At 45.6% G+C, this 20,168-nt stretch overlaps 1 protein-coding gene and 1 non-coding gene across 6 annotated transcripts in view; one reads left to right on the top strand and one right to left on the bottom strand.

Annotated features, from left to right (window-relative positions):
• Positions 1–9,078: 9,078 nt before the first annotated feature.
• On the bottom strand, positions 9,079–9,150 carry Trnac-gca. The gene has a single exon. It is a non-coding gene; the product is annotated as a tRNA-Cys (tRNA).
• Positions 9,151–17,452: 8,302 nt separating this feature from the next.
• Positions 17,453–20,168, top strand: part of LOC114697302 (synaptotagmin binding cytoplasmic RNA interacting protein) — a 36,372-nt gene continuing 33,656 nt past the window's right edge. For 2 of the 5 annotated variants that reach the window (XM_028875545.2, XM_028875544.2), the window contains exons 1-3: positions 17,453–17,783; positions 19,101–19,260; positions 19,970–20,088. In XM_028875545.2, the coding sequence (XP_028731378.1) occupies positions 19,113–19,260; positions 19,970–20,088 (267 nt within the window). In that variant the 5' untranslated portion in view covers positions 17,453–17,783; positions 19,101–19,112. The remainder of the gene's footprint in view (positions 17,784–19,100; positions 19,261–19,969; positions 20,089–20,168) is intronic. The other 3 variants (XM_028875548.2, XM_028875547.2, XM_028875549.2) reach the window with 2 other exon arrangements.

Genomic DNA, 20,168 nt, shown 5'->3' with positions numbered 1-20,168 from the left:
AAAGAAGCTTTCAAAGGAAGCAGGAATCTACCAACCTTGACTCTCGACACCTTACCTTCAAAACTATGAGACGACACCTTTATGTTATTTTGAGCCATTCAGTTTAAGGTATTTCCACGTGGTATTCCTATGAGAAGAATGTACTGTTCTAGACACAAAAAGGGAAGAAGGCAAAGGTCCCTGTCCTTGTGTATGGAACATCACTAGTTTCTATAAACCCCAATACTACACAGATGATAGACAATTCCTTCTTTCACTTCTATCTTCGATTTCTCCCTCTCTTCCAGCTCCTCTTTAAGTATCACTTTATTTTATTTATTTACTTACTTATTTTGGTTTTTTTGACACAGGGTTTCTCTGTGTCATTTTGGTGCCTGGGATTAAAGGTGTGCACCACTGCCACCCGACTAAGTATCACTTTATGCCAAAAAGAAAAAAGAAAAGAGAAAAAGAAAAGAAATGCAGCATAGGGGCCAGAGAGGTGGCTCGGCAGTTAAGAGCACTTCCTGATCTTGCAGGCAGAGGACCCTAGTTTGTTTCCCGTGCCCTTAAGGTGGCTCACAACCATTCATAACACCAAGAGAATCCAACAATCCCTTCTGCTGGCCTCTGCAGGCACCGGGTACACACACGATGCTATTGTGTAACAGTTTCCTCCAAGATTAAAACAGTCCGATCTACAGTGAAGCTCCTTAACCAGGAAGGTAAACACTCAAAATAGCTCCAGGAAGTCCCTGAAATCGATCAGATTCACTAGGCCTCTCCTGGCCAGAGTAAACAATAAAAGCTGAGAGTCCCTTTCAGGAGAAGAGTGAAGCTGCCAGGAAGACTGACAAGCTGGGCTGCAAAGAAGCTACCCAAACAAGACCAGCTTCCTGGAAGAGGTTTCAGCCAGTCACTTGGAAAGGATACTCTCCAAGCTGTTGAGCTGCCTGCAGTCTGTGCCTTATGCTCCAGGTTTCCCAGGTCTGTCTGGGGGGTGGGGGTGGGGTGGAGAATGTGGAATTACCTTTGGGCTAGAATGAAATCCAAATCATGGAATATTTCAATGCTTATATAAAGTGATACTTTTTGTTTTGTTTTGTTTTTGTTTTTCGAGACAGGGTTTCTCTGTGTAGTTTTGGAGCCTGTCCTGGATCTCACTATGTAGACCAGGCTGGCCTTGAACTCACAGAGATCCGCCTGGCTCTGCCTTCTGAGTGCTGGCATTAAAAGCATGCTCCATTACCGCCTGACTGAAGTTGTAGATTTTCAACCCTGTACACAAACTCCTTTGTTACAAATAAATATTTATGCTTCTAAGAAGAAAATAAAGAAAAAGAAAATGTCTAAATAAGAGAATAGACCTTGATAACTAGCTTTATGGATATAAAGGTTTTTAGCAAGGTAGAGGGAAGGGGGAGGGGAAGGCCTGTCAGAGCCACATGCTTGCATGGGTCAGCATCCCTTCAAACACTTCTTCATGGCCTCTGCATCAGCTCCTGCCTCCAGGTTCCTGCCTGATTTGAGTTCCTGCTTTGGTTTTCCTCAGTGGACTATTTATTACTCAGGATATGTAGGTGAAATAATTCTTTTCCGTCTGGAGTTGCTTTTAGATGTGGTGTTTCATCACAGCAATAGGAACCCTAAATAAGCCAACCATGTTGACCACTTCTTCCTTTTTGAATGGCCTTTCCTTTGATGTCTCTAACATCATCTTCTGTGTTTTCTTTTCATTTGGATTTTTGAGACAGAGTTTTTTTTGTGTAACAGCCCTGGCTGTCCTGGAAATCACTCTGTATACCAGTCTTGCTGTGAGACAGTCTATATGTCAAATTGCTCTGATTGGTCAATAAATAAAACACTGGTTGGCCAGTGGCCAGGCAGGAAGTAGGTGGGAGAAGGAGAGAGGAGAATTCTGGGAAGCAGAAGGCTGAGGCAGAGAGACACTGCAGCCGCCACCATGACCAGCAGCATGTGAAGATGCCGGTAAGCCACCAGCCACGTGGCAAGGTATAGATTTATGGAAATGGATTAATTTAAGCTATAAGAACAGTTAGCAAGAAGCCTGCCACAGCCATACAGTTTGTATGCAATATAAGTCTCTGTGTTTACTTGGTTGGGTCTGAGCGGCTGTGGGACTGGCGGGTGACAAAGATTTGTCCTGACTGTGGGCAAGGCAGAAAAACTTAAGCTACACAGTCTAGTCTCGAACTCACAGAGATCCACCTGCCTGTGCCTGCAGAGTGCTTGGATTAAAGTCGTGCGCCGCCGCCACCCGGCTCCTCATATTCTTTTCAAGATCCATCTTCTATAGCACTGTTGATGTCACTTAATGTTCTGTACCAGCTTTTTTTTTTTTTTTTCTGTGCTTAATTAATCTAGTATTCCTAGGCAGTTTCCTTCTTTTCAAGACAATGTTTCTATTTAGTTCAGACTCGTCTTGAACTCCTCATATAATAAAGGAGGGCCTTCAACTGTGAAACTCTCTTAGCCTCTTGAGTGTTGAAATGACGGGCATGCATTATTATAATCACTATAATTGTATCTTAAACTTGTACTTTGAGCCCAGTGTAGCGGTGTATACCTGTAATTGCTGTACTTGAGCAGGAGGAGGCAGGGAGATGATTATCCTCAGCTACAGAGTGAGTTCAAAACCAGCGAGGGCTTTCTGAAACCAGGTCTCTAATACACAAACAACAAAGAAACTCTGCTTCTGTAACAGGATATGTGTGTGAGCAGGGGAGATATACACAGTATGTGTGCCTGTCACTTCATCCCACTCCATTTCATTAAAGTGACCATGGCACCTCCTAAGCACAGGATTCCAGTGGACTTACCACATATTGGAGTGCGGTGAAGCTTAAAATGAGTACAAGGTAAGCGTTCTCAATCTAAAGTAACACAAAAAATGCCTGGCTTTCCACTGAGGGCCCAGAACTTGCTTTGAAGACAGAGAAAAAAGAGCAATGGCATTTTATGAAATATCTGTGACTACAGACCTTAATGGCCTGTCATTATACTGGAAATAATGACACAGAAAGAAAGAGAAAGATAAAGCAAGCCATAATTTGCGTTTGGTCATTCCTTATTTGTAATTAGGCAAGACACGGAGCATGTGTCCTAGGCTAAGTGTGCTATAATAACAATGAGACAGCCATCGTGGCTTCCTTAGCAGGTATGTGTGTGTTTAGGGGTAGTGTTTGAATAAAGTCACCTTTGAGGAGAGCTTCAAGATATCCTGCCATGGGCATGCTCCATGGAAGAAGTACTGCTATGCTTTCTTTTTTCTTGTAATAAATCATCTTGAAAGTCACAACAACTGAAGGTTGCTCATATACTGAACTCCAGTCAGTGAGTTTGGAATGCATTTATAAACCAATTTTGAGAAGAGTTATGTTTGCATAACCCTGTTCTTTGTGTAGTTATTTCTTCTACAAACTCCTTTTTCCTTTTTTTTTCTTTTGCTTTTTTTTTTTTTATTTGTTTGTTTTCAAAACAGGGTTTCTTTGTATTACAGCTCTGGCTGTCCTGGATCTCACTCTGTAGACCAGGCTGGCCTCGAACTCACAGAGTTCTGCCTGCCTCTGTCTCTCCAGGGCTGGGATCACACCCAGTGCATGGCTTCTTATAATTTAAACCTACCTTTCCACTACCAACGTTAGAACCAAGGAACTAAAATGAGACTGAGCTATGAATCTTGCACATAGAGATAAAAAGCTATAACCATGAGAGCTGGCCAGATGGCTCAGTGGGTAAAGGCACTGGCCACCAAACTTGATGATCTAAGTTATACCTCCAGGATCCTCTCAATGGAAGGAAGAACGGACTCCCCCACAATGTCTTCTATCCACCACATGTGCCCAGTGGTGTGTATGCACATGTACACAAACATGTGCCCCTACTCACATACAAATAAATGTAATTTAGATTTTAAAAAAAAAAAAGGCTATTATAGCTGGGTGGCAGTGGCACACGCCTTTAATCCCAGTGCTTGGGAGGCAGAGGCAGGTGGATCTCTGTGAGTTCGAGGCCAGCCTCGTTTACAGAGCGAGATCCAGGACAGGCACCAAAACTACACAGAAAAACCCTGTCTCGGAAAAACAAAACAAAACAAAAAGGCTATAATCAAAATATAGTTCTAGTTTAAAATTTTAATAAACTTCATTTTTAGAGCTGTGCTGGTTAGTTTTTGTCAATGTGACCCAAATGAGAGTCACTTGGGGAGAAGTGACAGTCAGTTAAGGAATTACCACCATCAGAGTGGCCTGTAAGCACGTCTGTGGGACAATTTCTTGATTAATGATTGATGTGTGAGGGCCCAGACTACTATAGGTGGTTCCATTCCCAGGTAGGAGGGCCTGGATTGTAAAAGAAAGCAAGCCATGGGAAGCAAGCGAGCGAGCGAGCGAGCAGCATTCCTCATGTTTTCTGCTTCACTTCTTGCCCTGAGTTCTTAGTGATGGACTCTTACTTGTAAGCCAAATAAACCATTTCCTCCCCTAAGTTGTTTTTGGTCATGGTGTTTTATCACAGCAACAGAGAAACAAACTAGAACAAGAGGACTTTTAGCTCCACAGAAAACAGCAGTGTGTGGTTTCCACATACCGCCTCCCCAAACCTTTTTCCTAGTATTAGCATAGTATATTAGTTGACACATTTGTTACAATTGGCAAACCAATATTGATACATTTTATTAAAGTCTATATTTCGCATTAGAGCTCATTCTGGCTGTATTACACCCTATATGTTTAGGTAAAAATATATAGTGACACCTATCTGTACAGTACAATTTTACCACTTGTTTTATTTAGGGTTATTATTGCTGTAATGAGACACCATGACCTATGACAACTCCAGGAGGAATGGGTTTTATTTCATTTATTTTATTTCAGGGCAGGAACTCTTAACATTGCTGGAACATGGAGGCAGAAGCTGATGTAAAGGCCACTGGAGGAGTGCTGCCTATTAACTTGCTCTTCATGGTTTGCCCAGTGCTCAGGACCACCAGCTTAGGGGTGACATCACCCACAATGGGATGGCCCCTTGCCCATCAAATCACTAATTAAGAAAATGCCCCCCAGGCTTGCCTACAGCCAGATAATTTGGAAGGAATTTCTTAGTTGAGGCTCCCTCTTCTGAGATGACTTTAGCTTGTGGTAAGTTGACTTAAAACTAGTCATCACAGAACCTTAAAAATCCTGGTGTATCCTATTTAGATCTTGTTTCTCCTTCCTTCTCCCATGTTGAGCTTTCAGTCATTTTTTGAAATATATATATATATATGATTTTATGTGTGTAATATATATATGATTTTAATATATATATATATATATATATATATATATATATATATATATGATTTTATGTGCGTATTTTGCCTGGATGAACATATGAGCACCATGTATGTGACTGGTGCCCACAGAGGCCAGAAGAGGGCATTGGATACCCTGGAACTGGAGTTACAGATTGTCATGAGCCACCAAGTGGGTGCTAGAAATAGAGCTTGAGACCTCTGCAAGAGCATCTAGTGAGTGCTCTTACCTGCTGAGCTGTCTCTCCAGCCTGTTTCTAGTTCCAGAACATCACACAGTTGGAAGCACACAGCAGACAGCCTTTTCAGATTAGCTCTTTTCATTGAGTAACACACACTCGGCATTTCTCTATGTCTACTTGTTGCTTTATAGCATTTGGTTCATTTGTTTGTTTGTTTGAGACAGGCTCTCACATTGTGGCCTAGGCTGGAAGGGACTATGAAACTCAGGCTGGCCCCAGCCTTCCCAGTGCCTTTAAACTATCCATTTCACAGCTTGTTTATTTGTTCATCTATGGAAGGTCATCACATAGAATGCTTCTAGTTTATTCTAGTTTGGGGCAACTGTAAAAGGCTACCATAAAGATCCAAGAGCAGGTTTTTTTGTTTTTTGGTAGACAAATGTTTCAAAATCCTTTGAGTATAAATACGAAAGAGTGCAACTCATGGATTAAATGATAAAATTCTGTTTAACTGCAATAAGCTGCCCAAACCATCATATAAAGGGTCTGTACCATTTTGCATCACCAGCAGCAATGGCAGGTCCTGGTTTTCACAACCTTCCCGACACCTAGTGATGTTACTGTTCTGGACTTGGGCCATCCTAATATAAATGATAGCATCTTGCTATGATTTGACTTTGTTATCCCTTAGTCTCTGTATTAGTTATTTTTCTATTGTGTTAAAACACCATGACCAAGGCAATTTATAAAAGGAAGAGTTTATTTGGGCTTATGGTTCCTAAGGGATATGAGTCCATTATGGCAGGAAATCATGGCAGCCAGCAGCATGTACAGTGGCAGAAACAACTGGGAACTCACCTTCAACTGCAAGCATGAAGCGGAGGATGCAAACTCAACAATGCTTGAATTTTTAAACTCTCAGAGCCTGTCTTCAGGGACATACTTCCTCCAGCAAGACCACACCTCCTAAGTCTCCCTTAGCCACACCATAAACTAGGTGTTCAAATTCTTGAGACCATAGAGTGCATTTCTCCTTCAAACCAAACTGCTTCATATGTTTGTTTTCTGCCTGTGTTTCTTCATCAAATATCTCTTCAGATAGTTCACCTTTTGTTGTTGTTGTTGTTTGAGACAGGGTTTCTCTGTGTAGCTTTGGAGCCTGTCCTGGAACTTGCTCTGTAGACCAAGGCTGGCCTAGAGCTCAGAGATCTGCCTGCCTCTGTGCCTCTGCTGGGATTAAAGGCATGTGCCACCACCGCCGGGAGGGTTTGCCTATTTTCAAATTGGGTTCTTTCTTTATTTTCTTCCAAGGTAGATTCTCACTGTTTTGTCTAAAGAAGGATGTTGTGCTATGGATTCTCCCCCTCCCCCATATAAATTGGAAAATTCCTCTGGGCAATGGTGGGGAATGCCTTTACTCCCAGCCCTTGAGAGGTAGAGGTAGATGGGTATCTGTGTCAAGACCAGCTTAGTATACAGAGCTAAATCCACGACAGCCAAGGCTATACAAAGAAACCCTGTCTTGAACCCCTCCCATCCCCAAAAAGAGATATTGTTAATATTTGGTATAATAAAATTGGTTGTTTGTGGTGATATTGTGTCTCCCAATATATTGTGCACCTTAATAAATTTATCTGGGGTCAGAGAACAGAAGAGCTGCTAGATAGACATAGAGGCCAGAAATGGAGGCACACACACCTTTAATCCTAGCATTCTGGAGGCAGAGATCCATCTGGATCTCTGTGAATTTGAAGCCACACTGGAAACAATGAGGCATGGTGACACACGCTTTAATCCCAGGAAATGATGGCAGGAAGCAGAATATATAAGGTGTGAGACCAGGAACTAGAGTCTGTTAAGCTTTTAGGCTTTTGAGCAGCAGTTCAGCTGAGATCCATTTGGATAAGGACATAGAGGAAATGAGATCAGCTGATGAATTGGTGAGGCGAGGCTAGCTGTGGCTGATTCTGTCTCTATGATCTTTCAGAATTTACCCCAAAACCTGGCTCCCGGTTTTATTTTTTTAACAAGACCTTTTTAAATTTATGCTATAGTTGTTGCTAACATATATAGCTTAGTAGTATGGTTTATTTCCCTATAGTTAATTATTTTTCTTTAAAATTTTCTTGTGCAGGTTCTTGAATTAGTGTTGGAAAACTTTGTTTATCCTTGGTACAGGTATGTCTTTTTTTTTTTTTTTCATAAGAGCTCCACCCTTCTTACCCCCACTCCCAATATGGCCAATAGCCCTAAACTAAGCATGTTAATGATGTATTTTCTGTGTAAGTCAGGATATGTCAGTGACAGTTTAGGCCAAATCTTTATTGTGGAGAGCTACATTGTGTGTTGTTGGATATTTAGCTGTGTCTCTGATCTGTTTCTGACCTATTTCCCATTAAATGCTGGTAGTACAGTCTCTTTCAATCTGACTACCATAAAGATCCTCAGAAATGACCCAGAAATACCTGGAAGATTTAATTGGCTCCAATTAAGAATCATTGATGAGCTGGGCATAGTGAAGCAAGCCTTTAATCATAGAACTTGGGAGGCAGGAGAATTACAAGTTTGAGGCTCACTTGGCCTATATAAGGAAATCCTCTCTGCAACAAACAACAACAAGATTTTCTTATACAATTTTTGCAGGGGCTGGGGAGATAACTTAGTTGGTAAAGTACTTGCCGTGCAAGTATGGGACCCTGAGTTTTATCCCTAGTACACAGTTAAAAAGCTGGGTGTGGTTCATAAATGCTTGTAATTCCAGTGCTGAGCATGCAGAGACCAGAGGATCACTGGGGATCACGGGGACTTGGTTGTCAGACAGCCTAGCTTAGGCTTGGTGAGTACTAGGTCCTAGTAAGGGGGATGATGGCTGAGGAACGGCCAGGGTTGACCTCTGGTCTCTATGTACACGTGTGTACACATGCATGCACAAACAGTTGCATACATAAACAGACACACACACACACATATATGTATGTATAAATTGAAAGATCATTTCAATAGATTCTCTGAAAAAAATAATGTGTTTTTTTTCCCCTCCAAGAAACTTTGTTTTAGGCCAGGCGGCAGTGGTGCACACCCTTTTTTTTTTTTTTTTTTTTTTAAATATTTATTTATTATGTATAGTGTTTTTTTTTGTTGTTGTTGTTGTTTTTTTTTTTTTTTTTTTTTTTTTTTTTTTTTTTTTTTCCGAGGCAGGGTTTCTCTGTGTAGCTTTGTGCCTTTCCTGGGACTCACTTGGTAGCCCAGGCTGGCCTCGAACTCACAGAGATCCGCCTGGCTCTGCCTCCCGAGTGCTGGGATTAAAGGCGTGCGCCACCACCGCCCGGCATGTATAGTGTTTTATCTGCATATATGCTTATAGTTCCCAGAAGAGGAACCAGATCTCATTATAGATGGTTGTGAGCCACCATGTGGTTGCTGGGAATTGAACTCAGGACCTCTGGAAGAGCAGTCAGTGCTCTTAACCGCCGAGCCATCTCTCCAGCCATAAAGTGAACAACCTTATTTTTTAAATACCTATTTTAGCCCAGGATTGGGTTAAGATCATATTTGAAATGATATGTATCATTATTTGGCCATTAAATTGAGGAAAAGACTCCGAGAGGGCACCCGGATATGAACCAGGGACCTCTTGATCTGCAGTCAAATGCTCTACCACTGAGCTATACCGCCATGGTGAACACCTTTAATCCCAGCACTTGGGAGACAGAGGCAGGCAGATCTCTGTGAGTTAGAGGCCAACCTGAACAACTAAGACTGTTACACAGAGAAACCCCGCCTCAGGGGGCAGGGGCAGGAGGTGGGGTGGGGGAAGGGTGGGGGCGGATTGGAGGATCCCCTCCTTGCCTGTAAAATCTAATATACAACCTTTGTGCCCGGCGGTGGTGGCGCATGCCTTTAATCCCAGCACTCGGGAGGCAGAGCCAGGAGGATCTCTGTGAGTTCGAGGCCAGCCTGGGCTACAGAGTGAGATCCAGGAAAGGCGCAAAGCTACACGAGGAACCCTGTCTTAAAAAACCAAAAAAAAAAAAAAAAAAAAAAAAAAAAATCATTGTTTGTTTGAGACAGGGTTTCTCTCCTGAGTTCTGGGATTAAGGGGTGTACTACCATTACCCAGCTTTTTTTTTTTTTTTTTTTTTTGACATAGTTTTTCTGCATAACCACCCTGGCTGTCCTGGAACTCACTCTAAACCAGGCTGGCTTTGAATGCAGAGATCTACCTGCCTCTGTCTCTTGAGTGCTGGGATTAAAGGTGTGCACCATTTTAAAGATATGCACCAGCACTGCCTGGCTTGATTTTTTTTTTCTTTTTTTTTTGAGACAGGGTTTCTCTGTATAGCTTTGGAGCCTGTCCTGGATCTCACTTTGTAGACCAGGCTGGACTACAGTTTCTGATCTAGGGTGAATAGACATTTGGTCACCTCTTCCTAGGAGTAATGTTGTCACTTTGTAAATTCCCTTCAAATAAGTCACAGAAGGTAGACTAAGAAGCTGAGACAGAGCATGGAGAATAAATTTATTCTAATATGGTGATATGTTTTTTAAGTTGCAAGACATGTACAAAGCCCTGGGTTTCATTCCTAGCACAACATGAAACCAGGCTCAGTAGAACTGTGCCTGTAAACTTATATTCAGGAGGTAGAAGTAGAAGGATCAGAAGTTCAAGGTCATCTCTCCATTTACATATGGGAGACTGTTGAAGGGGGAAGGAGGAAGGGAAAAGAGAAACTGGTGAGAAGCTGTATTTAGTTGTTTGTACAGGCGTGTGACAAATCACACACACACACACACACACACACACACACATTAGTGCTGGGTTTCTGCCCAGGGTCTTCATACATGCTGTCAAGTGCCTAAAAGAACCTTCCAGGCTAACCATACATAGTTCCAGTTGGAGGAATCTGATGAACTTGTTCAACTATAGTGTCTCAAATACTATTTGTTTATTTATTCACATGAAATAGAAGCACTCAATTTTGTTAACAATTATAGCTAATGCACAGAACACTACATTATAATTTTTTTTTAAATAAATTGTTTTTGTTTTGGTTTTTCGAGACAGGGTTTCTCTGTGTAGCTTTGCGCCTTTACTGGAGCTCACTTGGTAGCACAGGCTGGCCTCGAACTCACAGAGATCCGCCTGGCTCTGCCTCCCAAGTGCTGGGATTAAAGGAGTGCTCCACCACCGCCCGGCTAGTAATTTTTTTTTTGAGACAGAGTTTCTCTGTGTAGTTTTGGTGCCTGTCCTGGAGTTCACTCTATAGACCAGGCTGGCCTCGAACTCACAAAGATTTGCCTGGTTCTACCTCCCGAGTGCTGGGATTAAAGGCGTGCGCCACCACCGCCTGTCTGATTTTTTTTTTTTTAAGTGGTTTTGAGTTTATGGAAGCATTTTAAATAAGAACCCAAACAATCTTGCTTGTATGCCTGCTTTTCATTATTTGCCAATTCAACAGTTTTTCCTTTCTCATTATTTCAAAAGTCACATAGTTGGGAAGAATAATAAAGCAAATGAATAATGAAATTTTGGTTTTCAATTTATTTTTATTTATGTGTCAGGGTATGCATTTATGTCTTTATATGCATGTGACATGGTTGCCCATGGAGGCCAGAAGAGAATGTCTGATACCCTGAAACTGAAATTACAGATAGAGTTGAGAGCTGCCAAACCTGTGTACTGGGATCTGAACTCGTCACCTGTAAGAGCCTCACGTGCTCTCAACTATTGAGCCAGCTCTTAAATTTTGTGTTTCTGAGACAGTATCTTTGAGACAGATTCCCCTGCCTCAGTCACCTGAGTCTGGGATTATAAGCATGTATACTTGGTTGGCCAACATTTAACATAGTTTCATATTGTAAGTATTGGTCTTCTCTCTCTCTCTCTCTCTCTCTCTCTCTCTCTCTCTCTCTCTCTCTCTCTCTCTCTCTCCAGGGTTTCTCTGTGTAGCTTTGCGCCTTTCCTGGAACTCGCTTTGTAGACTAGGCTGGCCTCGAACTCACAAAAATCCACCTGCCTCTGCCTCCCGAGTTCTGGGATTAAAGGCATGTACCACTCCCACCCCCGGCACAAGTATTGTTTATATTTCATATATATGTATCTTTAAACATTAAAACCAAATTATCAGCCAGGCAAGGTAGAGCATGCCTTTAACTGCGGCACTTGGGAGGCAGTGGCAGATAGAGCTCTGTGAATTCAAGGCCAGCCTGATCTAACTAGTTGAGTTCCAGGCCAGCTAGGGCTACATAGAGAGACCTTGTCTGGGCAAAAAACAGAAACGTGAGTAATGCACAGTGAATGTGAGTCTTGATTTCACCACATACAAGCTGGGAATGATCTCCAAAATTCCAAAACCAAAGATTATCAGCCTGTGTGTGTATGTGTATGGTGGTGGTGGGGGTGGTGCATGTGTGTGCACAAGCAGGTATGTGTGTATGTGCATACATGTTTGTGTTCGTGGAGGCTAGAGGTAAGTTTCTGGCATCATTTTTCAGGACTGTCCACCTTGGTTTTGAAACAGGGTTTCTCACTAGGACCTGATTAGGCTAGGTAGGCTGGCTGAGCTTTGAGCCCCTTCTGTCTCTGTCTCCCTAATGCTGACATAATAGGAGTGTGCCACTACGCCTGGCTTTTTACATGTGTGCTGAGGTGTGAACTCAGCCCATCATACTTGCACAGCAAGCAATTCACTGACATAGATGGCTGTCTAGCCCCTTAGTGTTTTGTTTTGATTTTTAAAAATTAATTTATGTTGATGGGTCTGAGTGCTTTTGCCTGCAAAAGTGGATGTGTTCCACTTTTGTGTCTGCTGACCATAGTGGACAGAAGATTGTATCGGATCCTCTGGAACTGGAGTTTGTAAGCTGTCATGTGTGGCTCCTTGGGAACCAAACCTGGTTCTTCTGCAGGAGCAGCACACACTCTTCACCAAGTCAGATTTTATATGGATCTTTCCCCTGCATGTATGTCCGTACACCACTGCAGTGGCTGTGGAGGCCAGAAAGAAGAGGGTGTTGGAACCCCTGGAACTGGAGATGCAGACAGCTGTGAGCTGCCACATGAGTGCTGGGAATTGAACCCAGGTTCTCTTGAAAAGCAGTCAGTGCGCTTTCTCACCGAGTCATCTCTCAAGCTCCCATAATCAGCAGGCTTTTGAAACAAGCGCTTTCCCTGCTAAAGCATCTTGCTGGCCCGAGCCTTGTACTTTAAAACCTTCTTTTTCTTTCTTTCTTTGTATATGTTTACACCTGTGGATGTATGCCTATTAGTGCACATGTTGAGGTCAGAGGATAATTTTGGGGAGTTGGTGCTATGTAGGTCCTGGGGACTGAATTTATCTACTTAGCTATCTCAACAGCCCTGGCATTGAACTTTCGATCCTCTTAACCTCAATCTTCACAGGGCTATGACTACAGGGGTGTACAGCCATACCTGGATTTATTGCTGGGTTGTTTTTATTTTTGGTGTGTGTGTGGTGTGTGTGTGTGTGTGTGTGTGTGTGTGTGTGTGTGTGTGTGTGTAGGGGCAGTGAGGGTCCATATAATGGAAAAAGTAGACTATTTTCTATAGACTAAAATTCTATAAATTTTATATAAAGCTAAAATTCAAATGGAGAAAACCTTAAATGGCAAAACCATTTGCATATATTTAAATAACATGAAACTGGAGAGTTTGAAAAATCTATGTTTGAGGTAGAAATTTGCATTTCAAGTCACCTCTTTAATAGATATGGAAACAGCAATTTGGGGCCTGTACGTTTACTCAGTGGGTAAGGATACTTGCCATAAAAGTCTGGCAACTTGAGTCTGATTCTGGGAACCCAGATAAAGATGCAAGCAGAGAACTGACTGCACAGACTTGACTTCTCACCTTCACACTAAGTTGGCAGGTGCCCCTATTCCTCCTGCACCACTAATGATTTTTAAACAAAGAAATAGTAGTTCTAAGATGAGAAAGCCCCTAGTTTATTCAGTAGCAGATCTGGGACGTCAGCCTGTTATATCCTTTGGCTTAATGCAGCATTTAATTCTTGTCTAGATAATAAAGACGATTCTCACACAGAAATAAGACTTCTCAGACCAGAGAATTTCATATATTTCTTTTGAGACAGGGTTTCTCTGTGTAGTCTTGGCTGTCCTGGAACTCGATCCGTAGACCAGGCTGGTCTTGAACTCACAGAGATCCACCTGCTTTTGCCTCCTGAGTGCTGGGATTAAAGGCATGTGCCTTTAATTTTTCCTCCTTTTAAAAATATCCTAAAACCAGCCAGGTGGTGGTGGCACACGCCTTTAATCCCAGTATTCCACCGGGGAAGCAGAGGCACTTGGGAGGCAGAGCCAGGCAGATCTCTGTGAGTTCAAGGCCAGCCTGGTCTACAGAACGAGTTCCAGGACAGCCAGGGCTGCACAGAGAAACCCTGTGCTATAAACAATCATCTGTTCAGCTTTTTAAATAAATTTTTAATTTTTGTTTTTTTGAAACTGTCTCATTATGTAGCTTTCCCTGGCCTGATATTTGCTCTGTAGACAAGGCTGACCTCAGATTCATAGAGATCCTACCTGCCTCTGCCTTCCAAGCGCTGCGATTAAAGGTGTGCATATCATGCCTTGCCCTGTTCTGCTTTTAGCTTATTGGGATTTCCCCATATTTTAGTAATAATACTTCCAGATCATGTCTGGAATCAGAATGCCTGAGTGCCAGGAGGACAATTATATTATTGCTTCATCTCTCATTTGAAAGATGTCAAATGAGCTGGGTATGGTGGTTATTTGCTGTAGTTCCTGCTACTTGGGAGACTGAGGCATGAGGGCAACTTGAACCTAGGAATTTGAGACCACTCTGGGAAAATAATGAATTCTACCCTTCTATCAGAGAGAGAGAGAGAGAGAGAGAGAGAGAGAGAGAGAGGAAACAAGGAGGAGAGTTGTTCAGTAGAGAGCATAGCTGAATGTTTTTCATTTAATTCTGCCCAGGACACCAGCCACTTCTCTGAGTAAGTTTTTAGTCTGAGATACCTTAAAAATGCCAGAATCAAGGAAAAGTCAGCTGAGGTTGGCTAAGTTAGGTAGTGGAGGGCCTTGTTGACTTCAGGATTTGAGGTCTTGGGCTTGGGATATAGCTCAGGTGACAGAGTGCTTGCTTGGCTTACCTGAAGCTAGGCTCAAAATTTGGGAGGTGGAGTTAGGAGCATCAGAAATTCAAGGGTGGTGGTGGTGCACACCTTTAATTCCAGGCAGAGGCAGGCGGATCTCTGTGAGTTCGAGATCAGCCTGGTCTCCAAAGCGAGTTCCAGGAAAGGGGCAAAGCTACACAGAGAAACCCTGTCTCGAAAAACCAAAAAAAAAAAAAAAAAAAAAAAAAAAAAAAAAGAAAGAAAGAAATTCAAGGTCATCCTGGGCCAGCTGAACTACGTGCCTCTGTCGGGGTGCAGGGTAGGGTAGGGGGTAGGGGGCAGACACAGACAGTCAAGGATTTTCTCCTAAGTGTAATTTTTCCCTTGGGGGTGGGGGAGGATGTTGGAGATCAAGCAGGATTGAGCACTGAACTACAAATGTTTCACAGGCTCTTTTAAAAAGTATTGGGCTGGGCAGGGGGATGAGAGTGCACACAAATGGGCTAGCCTTGAATGGATCAGATCTTCAAGAGTGGATGAATTAGAAGGATCCATTTTTAGTATACATGGTAGAGGGTGGTGGCTTTGGACGGTTGAAAGGCAGATATGGAACTCTGGGAGAGGAGATAACTGACAGGATTTGACTGAGAATCTGGTGTCCTACAGGACTCCTTTTCCAGCTCATGATGCTGGATGCTAATGGATGACTGTCCTGTCAGTGGTGACTCTGGGGATGTTGCTGTTTTGTTTCTTAGATAGCATCTCAAAGTGCCAGGCTGGCCTTGAACTTGCTATCTAGCTTCCTCCTGCTGGGATTATCGAAATGATTAAAGGAAGGATCTGGTGTTCAGTTTCTTTTGAAACATCAGAGATTAACAGAGAGCCTTAAAACAAAACAAAACAGGTTTGCGGGCTGGAGAGATGGGCCAGTGGTTAAGAGTGGTTGTGCTTACTGCTGCCTCGTAGAGGACCCAAGTTTGGTTCTTAGCACCCAAGTCCAGGAGTTCATGAGTGCTTGTAACTCTAGCTCCAGTGGGATCCAATGCCTCTGGGGGCACCTGAACTCATATGCACATACTCACATGTTGACACATACATACCATACAGATAACTAAGTCTTGAAAAAAGTGCAAGGAAAAGTAAGGTCTAACACGAAAGGAATTTAGGTCAGAGATGGAGAGCTTTCAGTCTGAGAGTTCTTGACATTGCCTAGGGAGCGGCGCTTTTTAAGCAGGCTCTTGTATTCCGGACTCATTAAAGAAAACCTGGTTTCAATCTTTGTCCACCTTGTCTAGTCCATAGGCTTTTTTATTACCCCTATTAACGTTTTGGTTGTTTTTCCATTGATACCATCATCCAGACCTTTGGGGTATGAACTAAAATCTCTTGTTGAATTAATAAAATTCCATAGCAGGAATATGTTTGATAGCATGGAATTTAGGCTCTGGATATCCAGAACCTTATTAAACAGGTTTGGGTTAAATAGTACTTCAGAAATATTTCCTATTTGGTTCACCTGCCAACGGGAAAAAAAAAAAAAACCCACAATTTTATGTGTGTGGGCACTTTGAAGAGTGGCTAACTTTCTTTGGACTACTGGCTTGTTAAAGCATAAAGCTCATTGGGGGGAACCAGTAGCTTTCTAAAAATAAGCCTTTTTTTTTTTTTGTAAAAAGGATAATGCTATTTTCATTACAGTTGTTCTGGATAAAATTAGTATCCACACCGTCTGAGATACAAACGCCTTTGTCTTGTCTTTCTTGTACCTAGTAAACGGTTACAAAGGAAATGTCACTTCACATAACATTTAGTTGCCAAGACGTTTGAAAAGAAACACAGACATTTTTCCTCACAGTTGTCCTAATCACGAAGCTTTGTGCGGCTTCAAGTTGTTCAAAGTGTGCCAGGAGGAGCACGCAACTGCCTAAAAGGCCAGGGACAGAAACGGAATATTGCACAACCCAACACCACCGGGCGGGTTAAGCTTCCAAATCTGGCCTCGGTGTCATCCCCGGGGCGGGAGGCACTGGGATTTCCTCGCGAACCCACGGCGCCGCGGCGCCCCTCCCTCCGCCCAGGGTATCCGTGCGAGCGGAGGAGGGCGCGCGCCGGGCCGCGGGATGCCCCATTGTCCAGCGGCGGAAGCCGGGGCTCCCCGGGGTGACTCCCGAACTCGAGCCCCGCCACCCGGTCGCCCCGAGCTCCGCCATCCCTCCCCCGTCACCCCCCACCCACGCACCCACCCACCCCGTGCGGCTCCCCTCCTCCGCAGCCCCATTGTCTGCCTCGCCTCGCCCCGCCCCGGGGGACACGTGCGCCTGCAGCTTCCCGAGCGCCCAGGGCGCGGTGCGGCGGCGGCGGCGGCGGCCCCGGCAGAACGGGGCGCCCCGTGCCGGGCACCCTCGGAGCCCCGGCCGGCGGTGGGGGCGGGGAGGGCGGGGTGGGGAGATGCTCGTCTCCTGACAAAGAACGAGTGGGACACGCCGAGCCAGCCCGCCCCGCCCGCGGAGCACGAGGGAGTGTCCGCACAAGAGGGCGGGTCTCTCATTCACTTGGCCCCTCACCGCCGCCGCGGCGGAAGGGCGGGGTCTCGTTCCCCCCCCCCTACCACCACCCGGGAGCGAGGGGCGGGGCGGGAGGCGGGGCCCGCGGGCGCGCGTCCTGAGGCGTCGGCTGCGTCGTCACGTCAGCGCGGGAGAGAGAAAGAGCGACTTCGGCAGGGACTGGGGACGGGCCGAGAGAGCTAGCGCGAGGGAGGGCGTGAGCCAGAGTGCCAGCGAGGAGGAGAAGGGCGGCCACTCGTTGCCTGAGCGGCCGCGGGACGGGAGTGGGGACGCTGGGGGAGGAGGTGCAGGGAGGGGAAGGAGGAAGGCCGAGGGGCCAGGGCGGCCGGTGGCCGGCGGAGGTGGCAGGGGGAGAAGGAGGAGCTGGAGGAGGGCAGGGGCTGAGGGAGTGAGTGAGAGAAGCGGACGCGCCAGGGAGGGGAGGGAAGGGGGGTCACGCGGGGGCGCGCGCGCGCACTGGGAGCGCGCTCGGAGGCGAGTGGAACTGGATCGGGTTTGCTGCCAGCGGCGTGAGCTTCGGCCGCCATTTTACAACAGCTCCACTCGCGCCGGACACAGGGAGCAGCGAGCACGCGTTCCCCGCCACCCGACCCGGTCGGACAGGATTCCTCGGCCGCAGCCCCGCGGGGAGGTAACGACCGCCGGCACCCGGGTCTGGGAGGGGAGCTCCATGACATTGTGGAGGGAGCTTGGGGGAGGGCGGCGCGGGGAGAAACCGGCTTTTCTGGAAAATGGATTCCAAGGGGGAAGAGAGGAGCACGTTGGCCGGGGCTGCCAGGGAGTAGGCCGCGGTCCGCGCCGCCGCTTCCTCCTCTTCCATGTGCTGCCGCGGCTGGGCTTTGTCTGCGGCGCTCCGGGAAGGAGGCGCCTGGGCAGCCCCGTGGCCCGCGCGGACCGCGAGCGGCGGCGGACTTGGTGTGCTGTCGTGGCCGGCGGCGCGGGAGTGGGCGGAGAGGCGCGGGTGCCGTCCCGCGGCCGGCCGGCGGGCTTGGGCGGTGCTCGGGCTCCCGCGGGCGTGCGCCCGGCGGCGGAACGCCCTCCCGGCGCGGGCTGTCGGCCTCGGCGCCGCAGCCGCTACGCCGAGGGGTGCGGGAAGGCCGGGGGTCGCGGGCGATTGGGGAGCGCCCGGGGCGGAGAGCCATGTGTCACGGCGGAGACGGCGGCGCTGGGGGGCGGGGAGAGCCCGTGGCCTGGCGCCGCCGCGGCCTCGGTGTTGAGGGGCGAGATGGTTGCGGCTGCACCGTTCGGGGGGCTCGGACCGCGGACTGCGGGTTGCTGTTGGGAGGCGGTGACGACCGCCTCGGCCCGGTGCTCGGTGGGTTTCCGTTGAAGGAAGTTGTAGGACATTTGAAGGCGCAGAGCACGTGTTTCTAATGGGCTCCTGGCGGCCGCAGTGGTGAGGCTGCCGCTCCGGGTGCGGAGTCGGGGGCGGGCTTTGGGGTGTGGGGGTGAAGGGTGGAGGAATTGGGTGGTGGGAAGGTGGCTTGTGTGAGCGCTTTGTTCTTCGCTGGCTGTTGTTACTGATCTATAAGCGGCAGGCGGGAAAAGCGCACTTTCTGGTTTACCTTGGAGAGAGACAAACCCAGCGTTGCTTTCTTCACACACACACACACACACACCTTATTCTCCGTTTTGGAACGGCTGCATGTGGCAGGCTGGGCCGGTCCCTGTGCTGATTCGGCTTCATTTGTAGTAAGGTTTTTCCTAGCGAGTGTTAGCAGGTGAAGACAGGGGTGGTGCTCAGGAAGAATGTAGTGACTCGGTCCTTCTGTACCCCGGGCTCCAAATCTGGCTTGTCAGGAGATGGTGACTTTAAGGAGGTTTCTTTCAAGGGAGGTGCAGGCTGGCTGGTTGTAGTTACTGGTAGAGAAAGTAAAGATTGGGACTGTCATTGTCCTCTATTCTTTTTGAAGATCCTAGTTTAATTTTGCTTATTGCGTTTGAACAGATCTCTGGAAACATGGCTACAGAACATGTTAATGGAAATGGTACTGAAGAGCCCATGGATACTACTTCTGCAGTTATCCATTCAGAAAATTTTCAGACATTGCTTGATGCTGGTTTACCACAGAAAGTTGCTGAAAAACTAGATGAAATTTACGTTGCAGGTAAGAACTAACACTTGCAAAATTACATTATGAAATTTTTCTATTGGATTTCTGGCTTTGAGCTAAAATAGCAACTTTTTGTGGTTTCCAATAAATGTGGGAACTGGAGCTTTGCCTTGTTCTGATAGTTGGTTAATTTAGGTTTGATCTAGAGTTTTTCCAAAGTGTAGAGGGAGGGATGAAGTGGGGGAAAAGATCTCCCTAGGGGAAGGCTGTCTGGCCTGATGGATAAGTATATGATAGTAGCAACAGCTGCTAAATGTTGAGAGCAGCCCATGTGACTTTTTGGGGTATTTTTAAAGCAGGATTCTTGTTTAATAACTTGGTAAGTGTAGGCTAGTTCTCTTGTCTTTCTTGGTGTGGTAGTTCCTTTTTCTAGTGGTACTTGACATTGAGTAGATAGATGTTCAGTTGTTATGCTTGGTGTTTTGTTGGTTGACTTAGGATTTGTAGGCCTATGTATTTACTGTAGAAATACTGCAGTGTTCAGGACTACTTGGACACAAAACAGGATATAAAATATGTTGACTTCTTTCTGTGTGGTTGAGAGGACTTAGTTCAGAATGGCTAAAGTATGATCTTCATTATGTAGATAAGGGGAGTAGAATCATTGTCACATGTGTACCTGTATTGGCTAATACAGGACTTCCTGAAGAAAGAATTTGGAAATTTTAAAAGGTGATAACTAACTAAATTTTCTCTTCTCCAGGGCTAGTTGCACATAGTGATTTAGATGAAAGAGCTATCGAAGCTTTAAAAGAGTTCAATGAAGACGGCGCATTGGCAGTACTTCAACAGTTTAAAGACAGTGATCTCTCTCATGTTCAGGTAATGTTAATTTAATGTCAGTGTAAAAAGAATAAAAAAATAAGTACTTTTGATCTGCTCATTTAAATTTAATTAGACAC

The sequence above is a fragment of the Peromyscus leucopus genome, chromosome 7 (genome assembly GCF_004664715.2).
Source record: "Peromyscus leucopus breed LL Stock chromosome 7, UCI_PerLeu_2.1, whole genome shotgun sequence".
NCBI classification, from domain to species: Eukaryota; Metazoa; Chordata; class Mammalia; order Rodentia; family Cricetidae; genus Peromyscus; species Peromyscus leucopus.
The sequence above is the reverse complement of the archived record's forward strand: the minus strand, read 5'-3'. Positions and strand labels throughout refer to the sequence as shown.